Raw genomic sequence first — 23,291 nt, forward strand, 5'->3', positions numbered from 1 at the left:
TTTTTCCTCTAAACTGGAAATGTAGAAGTTCAGTTACAAGATTTTCCTTAGTCAGGATCTTAATTGAATTACAGATATCTTAATCTGTGATCTTTGATTATTGGAATGGATTGAATCTTTCTCAAGTACGTACAGTGCAATCAGAAAGTATCCAGCCCCCTTCACTTATTCCACATTTTGTTAGGTTACAGCCTTATTTTAAAATGGTTTAAATTAATTAATTTTATCATCAATCTACATCCAATAACCCAGAATGAAGAAGAAGCAAAAACTGGTGTATAGAATTTTTTTGCAAAGTAATAAAGAAATGACTGAAATATTTACATAATTCAGACCCTTTGCTATGACGCTCAAAATTATGCTTGGGTTCATCCTGTTTCCATTGATTATCCTTGATGTTTCTACAACTTGATTGGAGTCCACCAGTGGTAAATTAAATTGATTGTTCATGATTTGGAAAGGCTCACACCTGTCTATATAAGGTCCCACTGTTGACGGTGCATGTCAGAGCAAAAACCAAGCCATGAAGACAAAGGAATTGTCTAGACCACCGACAGGATTATGTTGAAACACAGATCGGGGGAAGGGTATAATACAATTTCTGCAGCATTGCAGATCCGAAAGAGCACAGTGGCCTCTGTCATTCTTAAATGGAAGTACTTTGGAACCACCAGGACTACATACAGCTGGCCGCCCGGCCAAACTGAGCAATTGGGGGAGAAGGGCCATGGTTAGGGAGGTGACTAAGATCCCAATGGTCACAATGACAGCTCCGGAGTTACTCTGTGGAGATGGGAGAAGCATCCAGAAGGACAACTATCTGCAGCACATGACAGCCCACTTGGAGCATGCCAAAAGGCACCTAAAGCACTCTCAGACCATGAGAAACAAGATTCTCTGGGCTGATGAAACCAAGATTGAACTCTTTGGCCATCAACATACCTACGGTGAAACATGGTGGCGGCAGCATCATGCTGTGGGGATGCTTTTCAGCGGCAGGAACCAGGAGACTAGTCAGGATCGAGAGAAAGATGAACGGAGTAAAGTACAGAGATCTTCCTTGATGAAAACCTGCTCCAGAGCGTTCTGGACCTCAGACGGGTGGAGGCTCAGCTTTCAACAGGACAACGACCCTAAGCATACAGCCAAGACAACGCAGGAGTGACCTTGTGATAAGTCTGTGACTGTCCTTGAGTGGCCCAGACAGAGCCCGGGGGTGCACCCAATCGAACATCTCTGGAGGGACCTAAATATAGCTGTGCATCGACACTCCTCATCCAACCTGATGGAGCTTGAGAGGATCTGTAGAGAATAATGGGAGAAATTACCCAAATACAGATGTGCCAAGCTTGTAGCGTCATACCCAAGAAAACTCGAGGCTGTAATCGCTGCCAAAGGAGCCTCAACAAAGTACTGAGTAAAGGGTCAGAATACTTGTGTAAATGTGATATTCCATTGATTTATTTTTAATTAAAACATTTCTAAACACCTGTTTTTGCTTGTTTATGCTCTTGTTTTGGGAACTGTTGCCCATGGGGGGGAAAGAGTCTAAAATGTCACTAAATTTACACTCCCTCACCCCATACCAACCCCCCCCCCAAAAAAAAAATACTATGCAATTTAAACAGCAAGGGAGAAAATAGGAATGGAGAGTTAATGTTTGATGCATGGTATTTTTTAAATGTGACTGACAGCATTCATCTATGCTACACAAACTATGCCAGACAGGTTTTTGTGTTCAAGGTTATTGTAATTGCTATGTAGAAACTGAAAATAATCCAAAGAGACCAGAAACATCATACATAAATACAAACTCAAGTTGGAAAAAATAGCAATGGGGAAGATAAAGAGTGCAGGATATAGTTCTCAGCATTGTAAAAAATCTAACCTGAGTACCTAAGCTAAAGGAAGGACCATTGTGAAGCTTGATAAGGGGGGTTGGAGTGGTGGTTTGCCATTTCAAGCTTCTGTGTTTTCTGCTGGACGGGAGCAGGGAGAAAAAGTCTAACTTCTTGCGGTCTTGACAGAGCTGTTCTGAAATCAAGCAACGGTGCAACCCAACAGTATACTTTTTATGTACATCTGTAGAAGTTTATAAGTCGCTGGAAATCTGAATTTCCTTGTCCTCGGGGAAGTGTACGTGGAGTGCTGCCTTGGCTGTTGCATCAATGTCCGTTCGGCTGTGATGGATTATTGGTAATATCACAGTAGAGTAGAAAAGACCTGCAGATGCTGGTTTAAATCAAAGATGGACACAATGCTGGAGTAACTCAGCAGGACAGGCAGCATCTCTGGAGAGAAGGAATGGATGATGTTTTGGGTCGAGACCCTTCTTCAGTCTTGACCCAAAACATCACCCATTCCTACTCTCCAGTGATGCTGCCTGTCCTGTTGATTTACTCCAGCATTTTGTCCAAATGATGATCACATTGAATGGCGGTGCTGGTTCGAAGGGCCGAATGGCCTACTCCTGCACCTATTGTCAATTGAAATATCTGATTGATCAGCCGTTCTGTGACCAATTAATTAGGATGGTGAATATTTAACTAGGCAGTAGATGATAAATACAACCCTGACATATTTCACACTCACTCATTTCTGAACCTACACCAAAACCAAGGAATATCTACTGTGGATAAGTGAGATATCTGCTGAACAGTTGGTTTGTCACACGTCCAAAGTCTGCTTTTCAATGGACGTTGAGAGGCAGGTTTCTATTCAGATCTATACAGTGCAAACTTGATTGCTGCCTGGATCACGAGAGATGTCTTGCAGCAAATAAAATGCAAAGATTTGTGCTACTTCTCCTTCACTAATTTCCTCACTTGAATCTTTTCAATGATCAAACACGGAACTATATCATCCACATGAATGTAGGTTCAGCCATTATCAGGTTTTGGGGAGCAGTTGAAAGCACGTGGGATAACAAAAACTGCAGGCGCCAGATTCTAATTCCACATAGAACCACTCAGAGAATGAAACCGAGCAAGCCTGTGTGCATTATATCTGGGTACAAGCAAGCATTGGCTGATAAACTGCAAGTGATGTGTGTGGCCCAGAAGTACCAGGCACTTAAGCATAAGAACCTACATGCTCACCATCAACTTGTTTGGATCACTAATGATCAGACACAACCCGATCCCAGAATATCACCTATTCTTTTTCTCCAGCGATGCTGTCTGACCCGCTGAGTTACTTCAGCTTCCGTCTATTTTTGGTTTAAACCAGCATTTGCTGTTCATCTCTACACAGATCGGCCACAAAGATGCGTTTGCTGCAATAACTGGTGGAGGATATGTATTCTATGGCAAGTGATTCACTTCCCTGTCCTGTCTACTATCTGTAAGCTAGAAGGCAAGAGTATGATGGAATTCTTTGTATCGAATACATTAATTAATGTAGTTGCAGTGAAGAAAATTAACATTATTGGCTATTTTCCTTCTGACTGGTAAAAATGTCACATGTACAATGCAGTCTGCACCATCTACAAATTATAGTCACAACTTAACATTCTTCAACAACATTTGCCACCACCCAGTAAGATTGGGCAACAGTTGCATGGTAACACCTGTTTCTCTCCAAGATAGACACACCAGCCCAACTTGGAATTATATTAGACAGAAGATAGACACAAAAAGCTGGAATAACTCAGCGGGACAGGCAGCATCTCTGGAGATAAGGAATGGGTGACGTTTCGGATCAAGACCCTTCTTCAGACTGTCAGGGGGGGGAGACATCGAGATATGGAAGGATAAGGTGAGAAAACGTGTTCAAAAGGGGATGATCAAGGACAATATAGAATGGATCATTGTTTGCTGAGGGGAAGGTGACGATGAACATTTCATCAGCAGCTGAGTATATCCTGGAACTCTACCTAATGACATAGGAGCAGAATTAGGCATTCAGCCCATCACGTCTACTCTGCCATTCAATAATGACTGATCTATTTGCCTTCTCCCCATAACCTTTTGACACCCTTACTAATTAAGAACCTGTCAATCTATGCTTTAGAAATACCCAAAGACTGCCTCCACAGCCATCTATGGCATTGAATTCCAGATTCACCACCCTCTGGCTAAAGAAATTCCTCCTCATCGCTTTTCTAAAGAAACATCATTTTATTCTAGACTCCCCCACTAGTGGAAACATCCACTCTATCCAGGCCTTTTGATATTAGGTAAGTTTCAATGAAGTCCACTCCGCATCCTTCTAAACTCCAGTGAGTACACGCCCAGAGCCATCAAACGCTCACCATGTGTTAAACTATTCATCCACAGGATCATTCTTGTAAACCTCTACTGGACTGTCTCCTACGCCAGCACATCCCTCCACAGAGATAAGGCCCAAAACTACTCACAATATTCAAAATGAGGCCTGACCAGTACCTTGTAAAGCCTCAGCATAACATCCCAGCTTTTATATTCTAGTCCTCTTGAAATGAATGCTAACATTCCATTTGCTTCATTACTATTGATTCACCCTCCAAATCCAGATTCCTTTTAGGAATCCTGCAGCAGCACCCATTTAGAAAACAGTCTGTGCCTTTTTTCCAACTACGAAAGTACATGTCCGCACACTTCGCTACGCTGCATTCCATATGCCACCTATTTGCCCACTCTCCCAACCTGTCCACCTCCTTCTGCAGACTGCTTGCTTCCTCTACATTACCTGCCCTTCCACATATCTTTGTATCATCTACAAACTTGGCCACAAAGCCATCATTTCCATCATCACCGACCCCTGCCAAAGACCACTAGTCACTGGCAGCCAACCAAAAAAAGCCCCCCCCCTTATCCCACTCTTTCTCTTCTGCCATTCAGCCAATCTTCTATCCATGCTAGTATGTTTCCTCCAATTCTCTGGGCTCTCATTTGTTACGCATCCTCAAATGTGGCACTTTATCAAAGGCCTTCTGAAAATCCAAGTAAAAACATCAACAGACGTTTCCTATTTACTTCTTCAAAGAATTCCAACAGATTCGTTAGGCAAGATCTCCCCTTCACAAAACCTTGCTGACTTTGGCCTATTTTAACACGTGCTTGTAAGTATTTGGAAACCTTGTCCTTAAAAATGGACTACAATTCAATGTAACAAAAAAAAAAAAAGAAGTTGTACATAAAATGTATTATGAAAATATATATTAGGCACTTTGGTGCCATATGACTTTACTTACTTCTAATAAAATAAAATATTTTAAAAAAAAAAAAAAAAAAACCTTGACACTACAAAATCTTACCAACTACTGAAGTCGGACTAACCGCCCTGTAGTTTCCCTCGCTTGCATCGTTCCCTTCTAGAACTGTGGAGGAACATTTACAATTTTCCAGTTCTCTGGGACCACTCCTGATTCTTGAAAATTCACTGTTAATACCGCCACAATTTCTAAATCTACCTTTCAGAACCATGGTGTGCAGCCCATCTGGTCCAGGTGACCGATCCATCTTCAGACTTTTCAGCTTCCCAAGCACCTTCTAAGGAGTAGCAACTCCATTAGCTTCTGCCCCTTGGCTCTCTTGATTTCCCAGCACACTGCTGGTGTCTTATGCTGTGAAGACTGATGTGTAAAACGTATCCAATTGATCCATTTCTTTATTCCCCATTATCACCTCTCCAGTATCATTTCCCAGTCCACTCTTGCCTCTTTTACTCTTTACATATCTGTAGAAACTTTTGGAATTCTCTTTTATATGATTGGCTAGGTTACTTTTATATTTCATCTTTGTCCCCTTATTGTTTTTAATTGCCTTCTGTTGGTTTTTAAAAACTTCCAAATCCTCTAGATTCTCACTAAACCTTGCAATATTATTTGCTTGAAGAAGGTTCTCGACCCAAAATGTCACCCATTCCTTCTCTCTAGGGATGCTGCTGCTGAGTTAATCCAGCATTTTGTCTATCTTCGGTTTAAACCAGCATCTGCAGTTCTTTGCTGCACAATATTATATGCCTTCTCTTTTACTTTTATGTTGTCTTTTGACTTTTTTTTGTCAGTCAGTCACAGTCACCTTGTTCTCCACCAAGAATCTTTCTTCCTCTGTGGGATGAAAAGATCCTGCATCTTCCAGAAACTCCTACAAATGCTGCTCCACTGTAATTTCTGCAAGGGTCCCTTTCCTATCAACTTTAACCAGCTCAACCCTCATGCCTCTGTAGTTTCTTTCATTCAACACTAATACACACACATTTGATTTAATCTTCACACCAACACATCCAATTTCATTTTTCTCTCAAACGGCAGGTTGAATTTTATATTATGGTTACTACCTCGTAAGGATTCCTTTGCCTTATGCTCCCTAATCAAATCCAGTTCATTACACAACACCAAATCCAGAATGGTCTTTTCCCTCATCGGCTCATCTATACGCTGCTCTAAGAAGCAATCTCATAGGACTCCAAATCCCTTTTCTTGGGATCCATTACCAACCTGATTTACCCAGTGCCCCTGCACATTGAAACCCCTCGTGACCATTGTAACATTGCCTTTCTTACTTGCTGATTGTATCTCCTGATGTAATTTCTACCCTACATCCCAGCTACTGTTCAGAGGCTGTAGATAACTCCTACCTGGGTCTTTTCATCCTTGCAGTTTCTTCACTCTACCCTCAAGAATTCTACATCTTCTGATCCTATGCCATCCTTTGCTAAGGATGAATTTCATTCCTCACCAGCAGAATCACCCCAACCCCCTCTGCCCAGCTGCCTGACTTTTCGAGAGGAAGATGATTTTAAATATCCGCAGTGAAATCAGTACTATGCAGTCTGGAGACACAAGAGACTGCAGATGCTGGAATCTGGAGCAAAACAAAATACCTGGAGAATGCAACATCTCAACCTGAACAATTCCAATCCCCTCTACCACAGATGCTGAGTTCCTCCATGGTTTCATAAGGTCTTATGTAAAGATGTTTGCTGTTGTTTGCAATGTTTAGTTCCACTTGCAAAATATCAGGCAAAGTAGTCCACGCCTGCATCCACAAGACACGGGAAACATTGCTGCTCAGGGTAAAGTGACAAGTGATATTTGTGCCACTCAAGAATCACACAATGACTTTCCGAGAAGAAGGTTTCCAGCTAACAAAACTAGATACTCAACGATCGTACCATCACAAGGCAATCCGAAGAAGGGTCTCGATCCGAAACATCACCCATTCCTTCTCTCCGGAGATGCTGCCTGTCCCTCTGAGTTATTCCAGCATTTTGTGTCAAACTAGGTATTCCAATCTTGGCCAACTATTCTGTGGAGATCTAAAATGAGCTAGTCAGATTAGTAAATGTAACTTTCAGACCTGTACAGAGGCCAGATAGCCAGGCAAATTTGGGCTAAGTAATAACAGATTTTGACAAATGAGGTAATTGTAGTTGATACAATGCACACAAACCTTCAAAAAGATATGGGATAAAGCACTACAATTATTAACATTTCCTCATGACATTAGAGAAGGCCATTCAGCCAGTTTTAAATCTATCACCGAGCAATCCCAGGTCCCTCACATTTATTTCAATATAATCTATGGACTTCCACAAACCCATTAATGGCTCCTCTATCCCCTAAATCTCATACCTCCCTCTACACTAAGGTCAATTAATAGCAGCCAAATAACCCAATAATCATCATGGCGTTGGCACCTGGGAGGAAACTGAAGCATCCAGAGGAAGCCCACATCAAAATGTGCAGACAACACAAACAATACCGGAGGTCAAAATTGAACCACGTTCTTGGGGGCTGTAGAACAGCTGCACTACCTGCAGCACAAGCCTACTATGTGGGCAACAGAGTTGTCATTAAAACTAAAATAAAATGGGCTTTCGCAGCATGGTTAGAAAGTTGATCACGCAAGCGGAAACAGAATTGTAGCAAAATATGAATATTAAATTGGATGGTGAATGGCAGATAAAATGTAACGTTGAACAGACAAAATGTTATATTTTGGTTAAAAACTCTATGAGAGGAGGCACTATAAGTTGCCCCAAGTGTGTGGGGAGTGCATGGGGAAGTGGGATTACATAGAACTGGATTTGAATGGGTATTTGATGGATGACATGGACTCGGTGGGTTGTAGGGTCTGTTGCCATGCTGCATCTCTAAACTAAACAGAAACTAAAAGTAGTAGAAGAATACAGTTCCAAGGTACATTTAGTTTTCATATGGAAGGAAGATAGCATCTTAAGAACAATTTGCAGAGGGATAGGTTGCATTGCTTTGACCCCACAACCTGATAGGCTTGATGTGCCAAATATTCCTCCATAACCATTTTATGAACTATTCCAGCTACTTATTATTTTACCATTGTTGGGTTAAAATCCAAAGTGAATACATTAAACAAGTCGGCAAAAAATGTAATTGATAGGGTGAGGAATGGAACAAGGATGAGGTTTATGTGGGTGGGAATTTAAAATCTTTTTCATTTTTCCATGCCAATGAACTATAATTATTCAGTCACCAGATGCAGCTGTAAACATATTTTCAACAGTTCTTGAACCCTAAACTCTCTTACCATAGCAGTTGTCAAGACAATATTTCCAAACAAGACATTAAATGTTTATTCTCGATCACCGGTTGACTTTTTCTGCACTGTTTCATTCCAATTTCATTACAAACCTTGAAACTACTGAGGGATGACAAGTCAACTCATCAGACTGTGGTATACTTGGACGTGCAGCAAGTTACAACACGGAACTGTAAATCATTTGACAAGGACATTAAAGGAGTCAAAATATTCTTATTTATTTCCAACTCGGCCATTAAAATAAAAATAAACTTGGATCTGTTCTAAATTTCCGATGAATTAAATAACATTACAGCTAAATATAACTCCCAACAACAAATGCTTATGGGAAAAAAACCTGTGACTGAAACTTGGCTGAGTAACATTGAACTCCTTGGAAATTTTGTTAGTAATTCACTGCTTTTTAGACGTCTTTGCCGAGACCTTTTTAAACCATGGAATTGATCGTAGAAAAACAAAAATAACCCAGAATAAATGCTCAAAATACATATCTACACTGATATGCTGGACAAAGTTCCTTTGATAAATTTACTAAATGGTATTAAATGCTGTATTTGTATTCTTTATTGAAATTTTACATTTTTACCTCTGATACAGAGAATTTGTTGTTCTTACAATAAGAGATGAGCATTGGTACAAAATAATGAATTAAATACAGTTTGTGGAAAATATTAGTGTATAAGAACCAGTGCACAATTTTAAACTAAGCCTCTGTTTCTGGCCTCCAGACACACTGCTGCATTGCATTGCTCCAAACCATAGGTTAACTCAGCCAGTTGGCTGTATCCGACAGTCAGCTTCATCCTGAAAAAGAAAACAACAAATTAATCCTTCAATGGCAGCAACGCACCAGAAACCTCTCATATCCCGTCAACATGTGGTGAAAAATATTGCTTTCTTAAAAAAAAGCCCACAGTATTAATATAATATTCTGACCTCCAAACAAATCCGTATTTAGATACTTTCCTTCCATTCCTTCCAACCCAAAGAAAACATCAACCAGATTATTTACCTTGGATTTAATCATAGAAATCCACAATGTTTACAAAGTGAAACTGCTGAGAATTCAAATACAAAGTGGAAAATTTCATTTCAATATTGTCACCACTTCTTTTTCCATTTTATTCCACAAAATATTAAATCACCAGGTTTATATTCACGACAGGGAACCTCAATGGCATAAAGGTAACGTGGAAAGTGATTTTAAAAGTATTTAAACAGTTGTATAATGATAAGGAATCAGCAAACATTATAATTATCCTGATGCGAGCACTAACACCCTGTCAAAACAGATCACGCTACCTCTAATCCATAGAGATTTCTCAACGCCCTATGCACAAGATAACTCAACCCAACTTAAACTTTGTTTTAGGGACATGGTACACGGAATGATCCCATCCAGCTTACTTTAATGGGCAATATGTCCCCAGAAATGCTTAGAAAATACGACAAACCATACACCTTCAAGCTTATTAGCTATCAAAATTGTAGAATGTATTCATGTAATGCACAAAGATTCAACATCCAGAAAAAAAAACTTTCAAATTAAAAAGTGTTCAAAATATTCAAACACAAGTGTGCTCAGCTTGACCTCACAGAGGTTTGGGTGCAGCCTGCATTTATTTGTTGTGCAAGTAGCCCCGACCACATCACCACTCACAAACCAACAGAGTAGTCTATGATGGCTGAAGTCTCAGGTGCCATTGCAGCACAAGGTGGCAGCACTCAATGTATCGTACTAAAATCCATGCAAACACCTTTGTCACCACCTATGACACTCACCCTTAACCCTTTCCATACAGAGCTGTAGATGAATGCACTTACTGCAGGTGTATTCCCAGGGTCATTGGAAAACCCCTTGACTTCCAACATCATCCAGGAGGAGCATTCCACTATCCCACTGCCTTCTCTATGAGGATGAACTATACAGAAAAACCAGACTGAACCTTTATCCTTCCATTATCTGTTGCTCAGCCCTTTCACCAAGGCCTCAGTACTACATTTACCCTCAAGCACAGCCCTTCATCTCAATGCAGCCTCTCTGCCCACATGGCTGCTCCCAATAGACCACTCTGCAAAACCCTCCCTTCCCTTTATTGGCTGCTTTCCCCCTTCCAGAGGTAATCAAATGACCTCCTTTTAAATGTTTACTTTCACTTGTCTAATTAACTAATGGATCCCCACCCTAAAGCTCCTAAGCAACCATGATCTGTCTAGAATTAAGACTTGGACCTGAAATAAATCTGATTGTTCCTTTTCTTTGTACTGTTCATTTACAATGGACTTTATCTCAATGCACACCCTGCTCCCCACATGGAGGTGAAAAACTAAATAAAAGCGGGATCAAATGCGGAAAAGTGACATCATCTGAAAGCTGATTAACATTACAAGGTACATGATGTCAACGGGTTACACCTTTCTTGCAACCCTCCCAACTCACCACCCACAAACCTGGCCGATTACACATAGAAATTTAAAACTGGTTTCCAATTTGTATGCTGAAAAGTGCCGCAGAAACCAAGGATCAACATCTATCTCGATTATTCTTGTTTTGTTTTGTGGTTATTTGCAAAAATAGTTTTTTTTTTAATTGTCGCAGTGAAGTAAAAGTGATCCAATGGTATGACTCACATAGCAGCTGGAATTGAGTGAACGGCAGATGAAGCAATGGGATTGAGAGAAAGACAGTTTTTTTTTTTTGTTTTATTGATTACTGCTGGCAGAATGATGCAAATAAAAAAATCTTTATGGACATCTCTCAAATTATTACTTTCACACATTAAATATTAGCAATATTGTTTTAGGGATTTCCTTTGGCTGGAAATATCAATCAATAGTCTAGAAAACGATTTATGATTTAGAAGAAATAGTTCTCCTCGATAATATCTTGGCCTGACTACTGAAAACACATCCAATTCAAATGCAATACCAGAGGAAAAAAAGATCTAAAACTCTTTTGTTCTAAATATGCAGACCAAGGAAAAGAGTACTTAAAAAAAATGTTTATGCCATTTAGCACAGCTTAGTTGAGCTGTTTTGTTCATGTAATTTTGGCTAACTCAGGAAATACATTCAAAATGAGATGGATGTTGGGCATCAAAAAAAGGGAAGCAAATTCCATGAGTGGAATTAGGTCAGTGAAAGCAAAACAATATTATTGCTGGTTTTCAATCACTTTTGCCAAGGCATAGCACTGTTACGTACACATGTTCAGTCGTAAATTTTAAATAGCTAGGTTCCACAATTAAGAAATAAGTCAATTATATAATGTAGTAGACTAAGTGTTCACACGGGACGGCTGGTCCCCAAGGCAATATTCCACCTCTCCACCAATTCCAATATTGGTGGCCAATGGGGGGGGGTCTGGAGCACTAGTATGGGTGTTGTGGGCTGAAGGGACTGGTTTCCAGAAAGCTAGTATGGACATTGTGGGCCAAATGGATTCTTGGGGCGGCAGCTCAGTCACTCAAGCCTGATGTGCTGGCAGCTCACTCACGGCTGGTGGTCTGGCAGTTGACTCATGGCTATTCCTTGAAATTCCATTTCAAGAATGATGCAAGGTCACCAAATTCAAATGCAGTTTCCTACCATTTCAAGCAGGATGCAAGGTCACCAAATTCAAATGCAGTTTCATACCACTTCAAGCAGGGTGCAAGGCCACCGAATTCAAGCGCAGTTTCATACCACTTCAAGCAGGGTGCAAGACCACCAAATTCAAGTACAATTTCATACCACTTCATGCAGGGTGCAAGCACCAAAGTCAAGTGCAGTTTCTTACCACTTCAAGCAGGGTGCAAGGCCACCAAATTCAAATGCAGTTTCATACCATTTCGTGCAGGGTGCAAGGCCACCACATTCAAATGCAGTTTCATACCATTTCATGCAGGGTGCAAGGCCACCAAATTCAAATGCAGTTTCATACCATTTCATGCAGGGTGCAACCACCATAAAATCACACAAAACACCCCACTCACAGTTCAGTAGGCATTCAGTGTGTTCAGTTGATTCACAGCTCAGAGTCGTGACCTCTCCCCTCCCCCATCTTGCAGAGACTGAGCCACACCCACAGTTCCGGGTTTAATAATCCCTCCCCCCTCCCACCGGAAGAGGCCTGGCCTTCATGGTGTGATCGACAGGAAAGAGATTCTCAACATTTTTTAAACACTAGTAACACTTTTATTTTTCATTGATGGGAAGAATCCTCTGCACCCGATGACCATAGGGGGACTGAGTAAGATGGCCAAAAATCACAGACGTAAGTGGTAGCATTTTATCTAAAATCAATATACAGTACAAATAGGAAGTTGTCAAGTTTAGACTTTTAATCATTTGCCAAACCAACCATCACCAACCATTTGCTGTGCTTTATTTCAAACCAACCACTACCAACCATTTGCTGTGCTTTATTTCAAACTAAGCACCACCAACCATTGCTGTGCTTTATTTCCAACCACCCACCACCAACCATTTGCTGTGCTTTATTTCAAACCAAGCACCACCAACAATTTGCTGTGCTTTTTCAAACCAACCACATTTTCATTTTCAAGCCACGTTAAGGGCACTCAAGGTCAGTAAAACCACACTCACAGTTTAGTATACATGTGTTTAGTGTTATTCACAGCTCAGACTGAGATACGTGACCCTCTCGCTTGCAGAGACTGGCACTCAACACTTTTGGGTTTTATTGTCCCTCAGGAAGGGGCGTGGCCCTCACATCTCTCAACATTTTTCAAACATTAATAACTCTTTTATTTTTCATCGATGGGAAAAATCTTCTTGTCCTGGGCAGCGGAGGGGGGCTCTAATTAAGATGGCCAAAAATCACAGCCATAGGTGGCAGCGTTTTTTCTAAAATGAATATACAGAACAGGAAGTGGTCAAGATCAGACTTTTAGTAATATTTTAGTAATAATTTTTGAGGGACAAGCATGGTATTTTCGTCCACGAGTTCCAGAAACGCAAAACAATTTTATATGCAAGTATGCAGTAATATTCATGGTAATGCCATTTTTAAATTTGGCCCAGAAGTACCATATAGTCCATATCCCACTGTTGTATCACCTACCCCACACCACAAGAGTACCCTCAACATAAGAGCTAATGAAAATATTTTACAAAGTAAAATTATATTTATTCCATCAGAAGTCGACAACCTGCCCTTTATCTGTCAATTTAATGCATGACTGCACCATCAATGTTGATCACATATAAAATATATATTTTTTATTTTACAATTAATTAGTTCATGTGGGAGGCATGCAAAAAAAGCAGCAGAAACCACAAATAATACTTCTGTGTATTATCATGACATATTCAGAAACTTCCATGTATTTGTTCCTATATTTAATGCATGACAATAATCAATTACGAGGTGTTAACGAGACAAGGAAGTGAAAGCTACAAAATAATAAATAAGCAGCAGTACATAATGGCTTATTATGGTAGCAGAGGAGCAATGCACTGCATCTGAGCAGCTGGAAATGGTGAGATTAGCTTCTTAGATCCACTACAGTAGTTCACCCATGCTCCCACTAAGTTGGGCCTGATGCAAAGATTACATCTTGCTCACACTCTGCACTCCAGACACAAGGACCAATCAGAGATTGGGTGGTGGCCTCGTGGGCCCCATAAGCGAGTTCGGTATCCCGTGCACGCAATGAATCATGGGATTTGTCAAAGGTCATTCGGGATAAACAAAGAATCTGTTTGAGATTTTTTCCCCATCTTCAAACTATTGAAACATTTTCTTTGACATCAACGCAAGGTGAAGAACAAGAATGTATTTCACAAATTTCAGAGGGGTCGGATACTTTCTCATGTTATATTTTAATACCCACAATGCATGTCTGTCTTCTTCCGATTCTGCGGTTTACTAAATAAAGGAGATTTATTGACAACACTGTTACCCAATGAGTTGGAGATATTGCAAGGCATAGTGTTCTCGATCAATGGGAGGAAATTAGGTTAATTTACACTAAAGTTATTTTGAAGGTGAAGGGAATCAGATTGAGTCCAGCGCCACCTGCCAAATCACTGCAGGTCATCACTGAGTATCCATCTGGCTGCCTGGCTCCAGCAGCAACTATCCCCATAGCGGCCAAAGTCGGGCAACAACTATCCCCGCAGGAGAGGCTGCGAACACCACCCCCTGCAAGCATGTGTAAACGTCAACAGCTCTATGTGGGGCGAGGGAGGGTTGCAGACCCTCCCTATCTCCGCACGCAGGTCACTAGGTCCAAAGTCAACGAGGCAAAGCGGGGAGACCCGTGACTTGGGTGAAACAACAGCTATGCAGGACATTTTGATGAGCCTACTGAGGTGGGTTCCCCACAACACAAATCTTGCCTGAGCCAACATGCCGATGCTGAAAAATGTTTATGTTGGGATAACTAGTACGTTTAGTCTAAGTGGCTCCCATGAGAGTGGAAAAGGGGAAGAGATTAGTAAGTTTATGTAGCAGTTCAGTCTCTGGGAGCTGAGCTCATTCTCCACCTCTGTGAGCTCCTACTGATTGTTTGCCTTCATGGTTAAATATTTACTCTGCTGCAGCAGCCACCAGACAGTAGCTATTAATCAGAAGTCCTGTGAGATTAGACCAACTAATATTCTTCCACGACTTAACTAGCCCTAAGCTAATTGTAGCAAATAACTGATTAGTCAGGAGACTCGTGACTATGTTTTGTACTACACAACTTTACTTACACATGTACATGCAGAACTCACTCAGAAGTCAACAAACGTGCATACAGCCCATGGCCGTGGACTAGTATAGTAAGAGTTGAAAATCCCACAAATACTTGTCATATTATTCATTGATAGTTATAGAAATCATACATTTCATTCTCTCTCTCTTCCCCCCCCCCCCCTCAAGATCATATTCTGGAGCAACTTGAAATCAATAATTAGTGTTAGCTCTAAGCAAGTATTATATATACCCGAACATAAACTTGCAGTCACTTCTTGACATCATGCATAATAAGATTTACATCAAGAACCTTGAGCTGTTTAGCTTTAACTTAAAGTACTGTGTCATAAATTTTAATTTCTTTGTGGGAGAAATGTCCTATGGTTTTCAGTTTAAGTAAAAGTTAAGTGCTTTCATAATTTTTGCTCAATGGGTTTTTTTGAAGTCTCGTAAACAGCCAGCCAAAAGCTTGTTTTTTTCTGGAAACCTAGAAGCAACTCTACACAAATTCACAAAAAAAATTACATATAAAAAAGTAATTCAACTTATATTAGCTTATTTACTCATACCCCAAACTCCCCGTTATGCATTATCTTAGTATCTAATTGCATCATCAACTGGTTTAATAGCCCCGTCTTTGCACTCCAAACGAGTTTTGCTGCACTAACAAAATGATTAAATGGATATTTCAAACATTTTTTAAAAATTCAAGGAAATACTTTGGGGTTACCTTAAAAGGATGAATTTTAAATTCACACCGATTAAGAAAATATTGCAGTCACTGAAGCTCTGGATTGAAACAAGCTGTTGCTGCACACTGTACAATGCATCATCAAAAATACAACATGAAATTGACACAAAATCGGTCGCTGTCTAATTCAAAGATTATTTAACTAGAATGGTCTCCGTTTGTCTTGAGACTAACTCCTAACTCAGCAAAAATTTATCCAGATAATACAGTAAAAATCTTAATCCAGCAAATTCAGAAATTGGGAACAATTGGACTAGCAGATCTTCTAAATTATTGGATGTTAATCTTGTTACTACTTCAACATACTTTTAGTCACTTTTTAAAAAGATATTATACAATAGCATACTACATTTCTGAGGGAATGCCCAGGTCAATGGAGGGGCAGCAATAAACAGAGACAAAGACCCCAAAATGCATTTTTGGGGTACACTTAATTGAAGCTCATCTTCTGTCAGACGATTCAAGGGATTAGAAACGGTTCCAAGGTATTATTGTCATTGGATTTCACTGGAGTCATTCCCAACCTTCCTCTCTTAACCAACACCACCAAAATTGTCTTTATTCACCAAACAGAAATTGTGTCACTATTCACCTTCTTGTTTCTTTTCCCCCCCCTATGCAAATCAGTTGCTCATCTGTCAACAGGCAGACATGATCATACTCCAAAAGCAGAGAAAATACTTTATATGCCACAATTTAAAAGCTGGCATACTCTAATATCCTAAATTATTCTGAGGGAGCACTCAGGTCAGTGGGGAAACAGCACCTAGAGTGCATCTGAGCCAACTTTTGAATAACCAACCATTTGATTAATTGTAACAAACCCAATCTACAGAGCTTTTACTGTGTTTAGTTGGTTGTAAAAAGCTTCAGGATTGCCCCATGACAATAATTTAATGCTATGAAAATAGCAAGTCCAACACTTATTTACATTTCTTCTGATCAAATGATGCTGATTTTTTTAAGATCTGCTAGTTAAATTTGATATTATAACAATTCACATAATGTTAAAACATTGGTAGAAACAATTTTAAGTTCACCAATGACATTAGAAAGTGTTGAAAACCATCCTTGTCACAATAAAACACTCAACATTGAAGTTTAGACAGTTTGTCACCTCTGATTTGTCTATTTGCTATGGGAATGTAAAGTTACACTCAACTCAAACCCCTCCATAATTTATTAGTGATTCTTATTCCTTTTCTGTCTCTCAACCTCATAAAATAGCAACAACATAATGCTCCAACATTTATTTTATCTACTTTTACTGCACATTAAAGTAAATCACTGTTATAGCTCACATATGCTTTTAATCCAGGAGATTCTCTACATACAATGAAAAGAACATTTATAGTGCACACTTATATATGCCTTATATATCTATATTACTAAAAGTCTATTCTTGACCGGTTTTGGCGATCTGTGCTGCTATTTCTGAGAGAACGCCGCCACCTACGGCCGTCATTTTTGGCCACCTCGCTCAGAGCCGCCCCCCGCCGCATGTGTGCCGAGGATTTTTCCAGTCAATGAAAAATGACAGAGATATTAATGATTTTACAAAATTCCCCATTCTCTCTGCTGCCCCCGCTGGCGGCAGGGGGGATGGACTATAAAACCAGGAAGTGGTGTGCCTCAATTAGTCTGCAAGCTGGAGGAAGGCAGAGGGTCACGTTTCTCTGAGCTGTGAATAACACTGAACACATGTCTACACAACTGTGAGTAAGTACCCTTAATGTGGTTTGAAAATGAAAATATGGTTAAAGTAAAAAAGCACTGCCTGCAAATGGTTGTTTGGGGGGTTTGGGTTGAAATAAAAACCCCCTCTCCTCTCCCCCCCCCTCCTCTCCTCTTCCCCCCCCCCCCCCCCCCTCTCCTCTTCCCCCCCCCCCCTCTTCTCCCCCCCCCTCTCTCTTCCTCCTCCCCCTCTCCTCTCACCACCCTCCTCTCCCTCTCTCTCTCCCTCTCTTCTCCCCTCCCCCTCCTCCCCCCTCCATCCCTCCCCTCCACACACCCCTACCCGCCTCCCTGCTCCCCCCTCTCCCCCTCCCCTCAACCCCCTCACCCCCCCTCCCCTAAAATCCTCCCCTCCTCAAATCCTCCCCTCTCCTCAAATCCTCTCCCCCCCCCTCTCCTCTCCCCCCCCCTCCCCCCCCTCTTTCTCCCCCTTTTTTTCTCCCACTCCTCCCCTCCATCCCCTCCCCCACCGTCCCTCCCCTCCACACACCCCTACCCCCTTCCCTCCACCCTCCCTGCTCCCCACCTCTACCCTCCCCTCCCCTCTCCCTCCTCTCCATCCCTCTCCTCTCCCCCTCCCCTCTCCCCCTCACCTCTTCCCCCCTCTCTCTCCCTCCTCACTCTCCCCCTCTCTCTCTCCTCGCCCCCACCCCCACCTCACCCACCCTCCCTCTTCTCCTCCCCCCCCCCCCCCCCCCTCTCTCTTGCCCCCCTCTCTTTCCCCCCCCTCTTTGTTCCCCCCCCTTCTCTCTCTGCCCTCACTCTCTAACCCCCACCTCTCTAGATGTGACTGCAAGTTGGGGGCTATGCATCAGTAGATAGGGTGGTTATGGGGTAAAAGGAGCAAATTAATAATATTAATATAATATCAAGGGGGGTAATTAGCGTAAGTGCGGGGGAGGGAGGAATAGTTAGTGTGTGTGACGAGTCTGCACTTGGTCTAGCATATATATAAAGATCACGATTTAAAAAATCAAAAAAAATCAGTGTTAGCCAAATTCTTCAATTTCCATTCACAATGGGATCCCGAATCTCAATACCATTTTTTTAAAAATCATGATTTTAAAAAAAACTCAGTTTTATTCAAATTATTCCGTTTTCATTAACTGCGAACATTGTGTTAAGGTTCTTTAAAGAATAATCACGATTTTCATTGATAATTTTTTTTTTTTTTTAAACACGATTTTCAATGTGAGGGGATGGGATGGGGGGGAGGTGAGGAGTGGGGATAGAGGGAGAGGGGCGTTATGGACAGACGAGTAGGGAGGGGAGAGAGGTTATGGAGGGAAAGGACTGGGGGTCGGGGAAAGGAGTGGGGAGGGGAGGAGAGGAGAAAGAGGGAGGGTGGAGAGGAGGGGGAGGGCGTGCTGGGGATGAGGGGCAATGGTGGAGGATAGGGGTAGGAAGGATGGCGAGGCAATGGAGGTGGGGAGGGGAAAAGAGAGGAAGGGAGGGAGGGGGTGAGGGGAGGAAGCAGAGGAGGGTTGGTGAAGGATGGGGAGAGGGAGGATAATGGAGGAGACTGAAGAGGGAGACAAATGGAGGGGACTGAAGAGGGAGAGTGAGATGCGTTCAAATTGATCTTATATTTTACAAGTCACTGCCATTTTAAACTTTAAAAACGTCTGCCGCGCCTGCACAGTTGGGGGCGATGGGTGAGTGGTGGAATATTGCGATGGAGGAACGGGCCCAACAGGTCCGCACTTGGTCTATAATTAATAGACATGAAGTCTGTACGGTAATTTCAGAAAAGTAGAACTATATAACAAACTAACTTCAGTAAGAATGCAGAGAACACTAGAGGCTTTGTTTTGCAGTACAAAACATCTTTATTCTCTAGCTTATAATGTAATGCATCCACACACAACATATTAGCACATTGTATTTTCACTTCTGTGACTTAAAACAAAAGTCTCCTCTCTCTGCAAAATAAACATTTCCAATTGATCAAGGATCACTGTATGCGGAAATTTAAAGCATTTACTGGGCCAAACTGGTCTTTACACAGTTTGGCAATAGATTTCCATTTCATCACAGAAAGAAAAAATGGTTTACCTTTTCCTTGTTATAACTGACCATTCAAAACTGGAAAATTGTCCCGCAAATCATTATAATATATTTTACTGAAACATCATGCATAAATCAAAATGTGTTCAATGTATGAGGAACAGAGGGAAGCATAAGCAGATAATTGGAAATAAATAAGAATTGAATGGAAGGAGAGAATGTGCAAATGAAAGAGAGTGTGCGAGGCAAAGTGCTGAGTGACTAGCATATGACATTTTGTCAATAACTTTGTTAAGATTCTTAATAAACTGTTCAGTCAAAAGTGTTAATAGTTTTGCCAGAAAGGATTTTGTAGAAACTCCTTCAAATTTGTTGGTATTAGTTTATTTTCTCAGGTGTACTGAGATACAGTGAAAATCTTGTGTGCTATCCAAGCAAATCATATTATACATGAGTACAATCAAGCTATATACAACTGATAGTGCAAATAGAAAAATACCAGACTGCAGATTCTTACAGATTTAAAGTGTTACAGCTACAGCAAAAGTGTAAATTAAAAAAAGTATAATGTGGCAGGTTGGGACTGCACCCTAGACCTTTGAGAGGACTGTTCATTAGTCTGATAACAACAGGGGGAAAAGCTGTTCCTTAATCTGATAATATGTGCTTTCAAGTTTTCATATCTTCTTCCAGACGGGAGAGGGGAGAAGGTGGAGTGACCGAGGTGTAAATGGTCCTTGATTATGTTGGCTGCTTTCCTGAGGTAGCGTGAAGCGTACATGGAGTCGATGGGAGGGGGGATGGCTGGTTTGTATGATGGACTGGTCTACATCCACAACTTTCTGCAATTTCTTGTGGTCATGGGCAGAGCAATTGACAAGCCAAATTGTGGCATCCTGAGATGATGTTTCCTATGGTGCATCTGTAGAAGTTGCTCGGAGTCATTAGAGACATGTCAAACTTCCATCATAATTAGTCTTCTGAGGATGTAAAGGTGTTGGTGATTTCTTGGCCATAGCTTCAATGTGGTTCGCCCAGGTCAAAAGTTTAGTGATATTTATTCTTGGGAACCCAAAGCTCATGTCCACCTCCACTTCAACACCATTGATACTGACTGGGTCGTGTACACAAGTATCTTTACTAAATAACACTCTTCTTGCTGACATCGAGGGAGAGGTTGTTGTCTTGACATCATGTCACCATGTTCCACATCTCATTTTATTATTGCTCTAAATCCGGCCTACTATTTGATCTTTGCAAATGGAATTAACGCAGAATTTGGCTGCACAGTTGTGAGTGTAAATGGAGAATAGTAAGGGGCTGAGAATGTTTGCTTGTTGTGCAACAGAATGAATGAATGGTTATTGGCCAAGTACGTACACATACAAGGAACTTGCCTTGGTGCTCCGCTCACAAGTAACAACACAACATACAGTAACAATTAAGAATGACACACTAAATATTAATAATAAAATATTAGTTTAAACATGTGAATGCAAAAAAATACCAGAGCAAAATGAGGGTACAGGTTATTGAGTAGAGCTAATACTCGTGGAAAATATCTGTTTTTATATCTAGCTGTGGCGGCTTTCACAATCGGAGTCGCCTTCCAGAATGATAATCGATAAATGTTGAGAATTATCATGCAAGACATTTTGTCATCCACCCTTGATTGTGGTTGTGGGTCAAGTGGTAGAGGATTCATTGATACAAGGGAATGCTGACTGCGAGGTCCAGGAAGGTGGATAAGGGTTTGGTTGGGTAAATGGTGTTGAAGGCAGAGCTATCTCTCTGTACATAAGAGCTCTGATCTTGTGCTCTTCCGTTTGCAGGGTTTTTCTATTTTCACAAAAATGGTACGTGATAGGCTACGATTTTTCGCCAGGTTACTCACCGTTCTCCTGTGCTGCGTGCAACAAGTTTTGTTCCGATCGGTGGTATATTGTAAAAGTTATGAGGTTTAAAAATCTTAAAAACCGCACGTGCGCAGATTCCTTCAGTCACCGCCACGCAGATTAGTCTCTTCTCCAGTTGGTCAATGCCACGGCCAGGATGGCGACGCCCCTTCCTGCCCCACCGGTGGCGACCTGTCCCGCCTCACTCACAAACTCCTCTCTCCCGTCCTCACAGTAACCTGTCTATCGTCTCCCCCTGGGGGGGGGTTCAGTTGAGGCCCAGTAGATGCCCTGATCCCATCTCTCTCTCTCCCTCATCACTCACCCCTCTTCCCTTGCCCACCCTCTGTGGCAATGGCAGTCCCGTCTACCCGTCCTTCCGGGTCCGTGTTCCTCCACCGCCGCCGTTGCGGTAACTCATCCTCGCGGCCTTCTTGGAGAAGATCTTCTCCACCAGCTCATCGAAACTCGTAGTGCCCACCGTGAGGAACACCAACTGCACACACCCCCCCGCAGCCCGGCGGCAGCAGCGAGCAAGCAGGCAGGTGGGCAGGCCGGGGACAGCTGAGCGACGGCTGAGCCGGAGTGGACAGAGGGAGGGAGAGTCGGATTGCAGGGTGGCCGATAGGTTTGCGCGGAGTTTTGAGTAACTCACTTACACACACACACAATGCAAACTGGTCTAATCGTCAAGTCAACGGGATCTAAACCACAGCTAACAATGAATGACCTCTGGAGGAAGGAACAGCAGATGCTGCTTTTTATGGATGGAGGGAGGGAGGGAGTGACTGATGGTAGGGGAAAGGAGAGGAAGGGGGAAGTGAGGGAGGGATTGCGTAGGGGGAGAGGGGAAAGAAGACGGAGGGTGATGAGGAGCGGGAGGGAATGCTGGGGATGAGGGGAAATGAGCCGTGCCTGCGCAGTTGGGGGCTATGCAAGAGTGGTGCAATATTGCTTTGGGTGGATGGGTTGCATTGGGGGAACGGGTGAGTGGTGGAATATTGCATTGGGAAAGGGGTTGCGTTGGGGGACCAGGTGTCCCGTGTCAATAAATACAAAACTGACAGAGACGCCCTTGTCCACCAGAAGTTCCAACAGTGGGTGTAGGGGCATGGAGATGGTTTACCAGGCTTGAAGCTATTAATCTGAACCAAATATCATGTTCCTCATTTTTGTTTTCAAATTTTTTTTAATGTATAGAAATGATAATCAAGTAAACTTTCAAAAGATATCTTTTACGCCAGCTCTTCAAAATTGATCATGTTTTCTCAGGATTTTTAAATGTTTGGAAATTCTACTTGTGCAACAAATAAAACAGAATCATTCCTCTTATTTGTTGCACAAGTAGAATTTCCTAACATTTAAAAATCCTGAGAAAACATGATCAATCAACTAATCTCAGCTGGTGACACCAATTATGTGACTCAAGGGCAGGCACATGGAGGTCAAATTGCAGTCAGTATATTAATATATGCTGTCCCAGCCAATTTGTAACTTACCTATACTCTTCGTGAGTAAAGCATTCATGCAAATCTTGTGCGGACATTCCAGAAGCAGAATTATTTGTCTGCAGCAAGGAAGTAAATTGAATATCCAAATTAGTTTGTTATGTTGATGAAACGGTAACTTGGATACAATGCATACAAAACACGAATAATCTCACTGATAGGTTTTCCCTTGCAAACAAGAAGCAAAAACCACTATGATTATGTAAC

The 23,291-nt window shown here is 41.7% G+C and overlaps 1 protein-coding gene across 2 annotated transcripts in view; it reads right to left on the reverse strand.

Annotated features, from left to right (window-relative positions):
* Positions 1–8,704: 8,704 nt before the first annotated feature.
* The window catches only part of swt1 (SWT1 RNA endoribonuclease homolog), an 87,362-nt gene continuing 72,775 nt past the window's right edge, over positions 8,705–23,291 (reverse strand). For both annotated transcript variants that reach the window (XM_055642170.1, XM_055642171.1), the window contains exons 18-19: positions 23,076–23,143; positions 8,705–9,308 (exon numbers count right to left, since the gene is read on the reverse strand). In XM_055642170.1, coding sequence (XP_055498145.1) covers positions 9,203–9,308; positions 23,076–23,143 — 174 coding nt within the window. In that variant the 3' untranslated portion in view covers positions 8,705–9,202. The remainder of the gene's footprint in view (positions 9,309–23,075; positions 23,144–23,291) is intronic.

Source organism: Leucoraja erinacea, chromosome 10 (assembly GCF_028641065.1).
Source record: "Leucoraja erinacea ecotype New England chromosome 10, Leri_hhj_1, whole genome shotgun sequence".
Lineage (NCBI taxonomy): Eukaryota > Metazoa > Chordata > Chondrichthyes > Rajiformes > Rajidae > Leucoraja > Leucoraja erinaceus.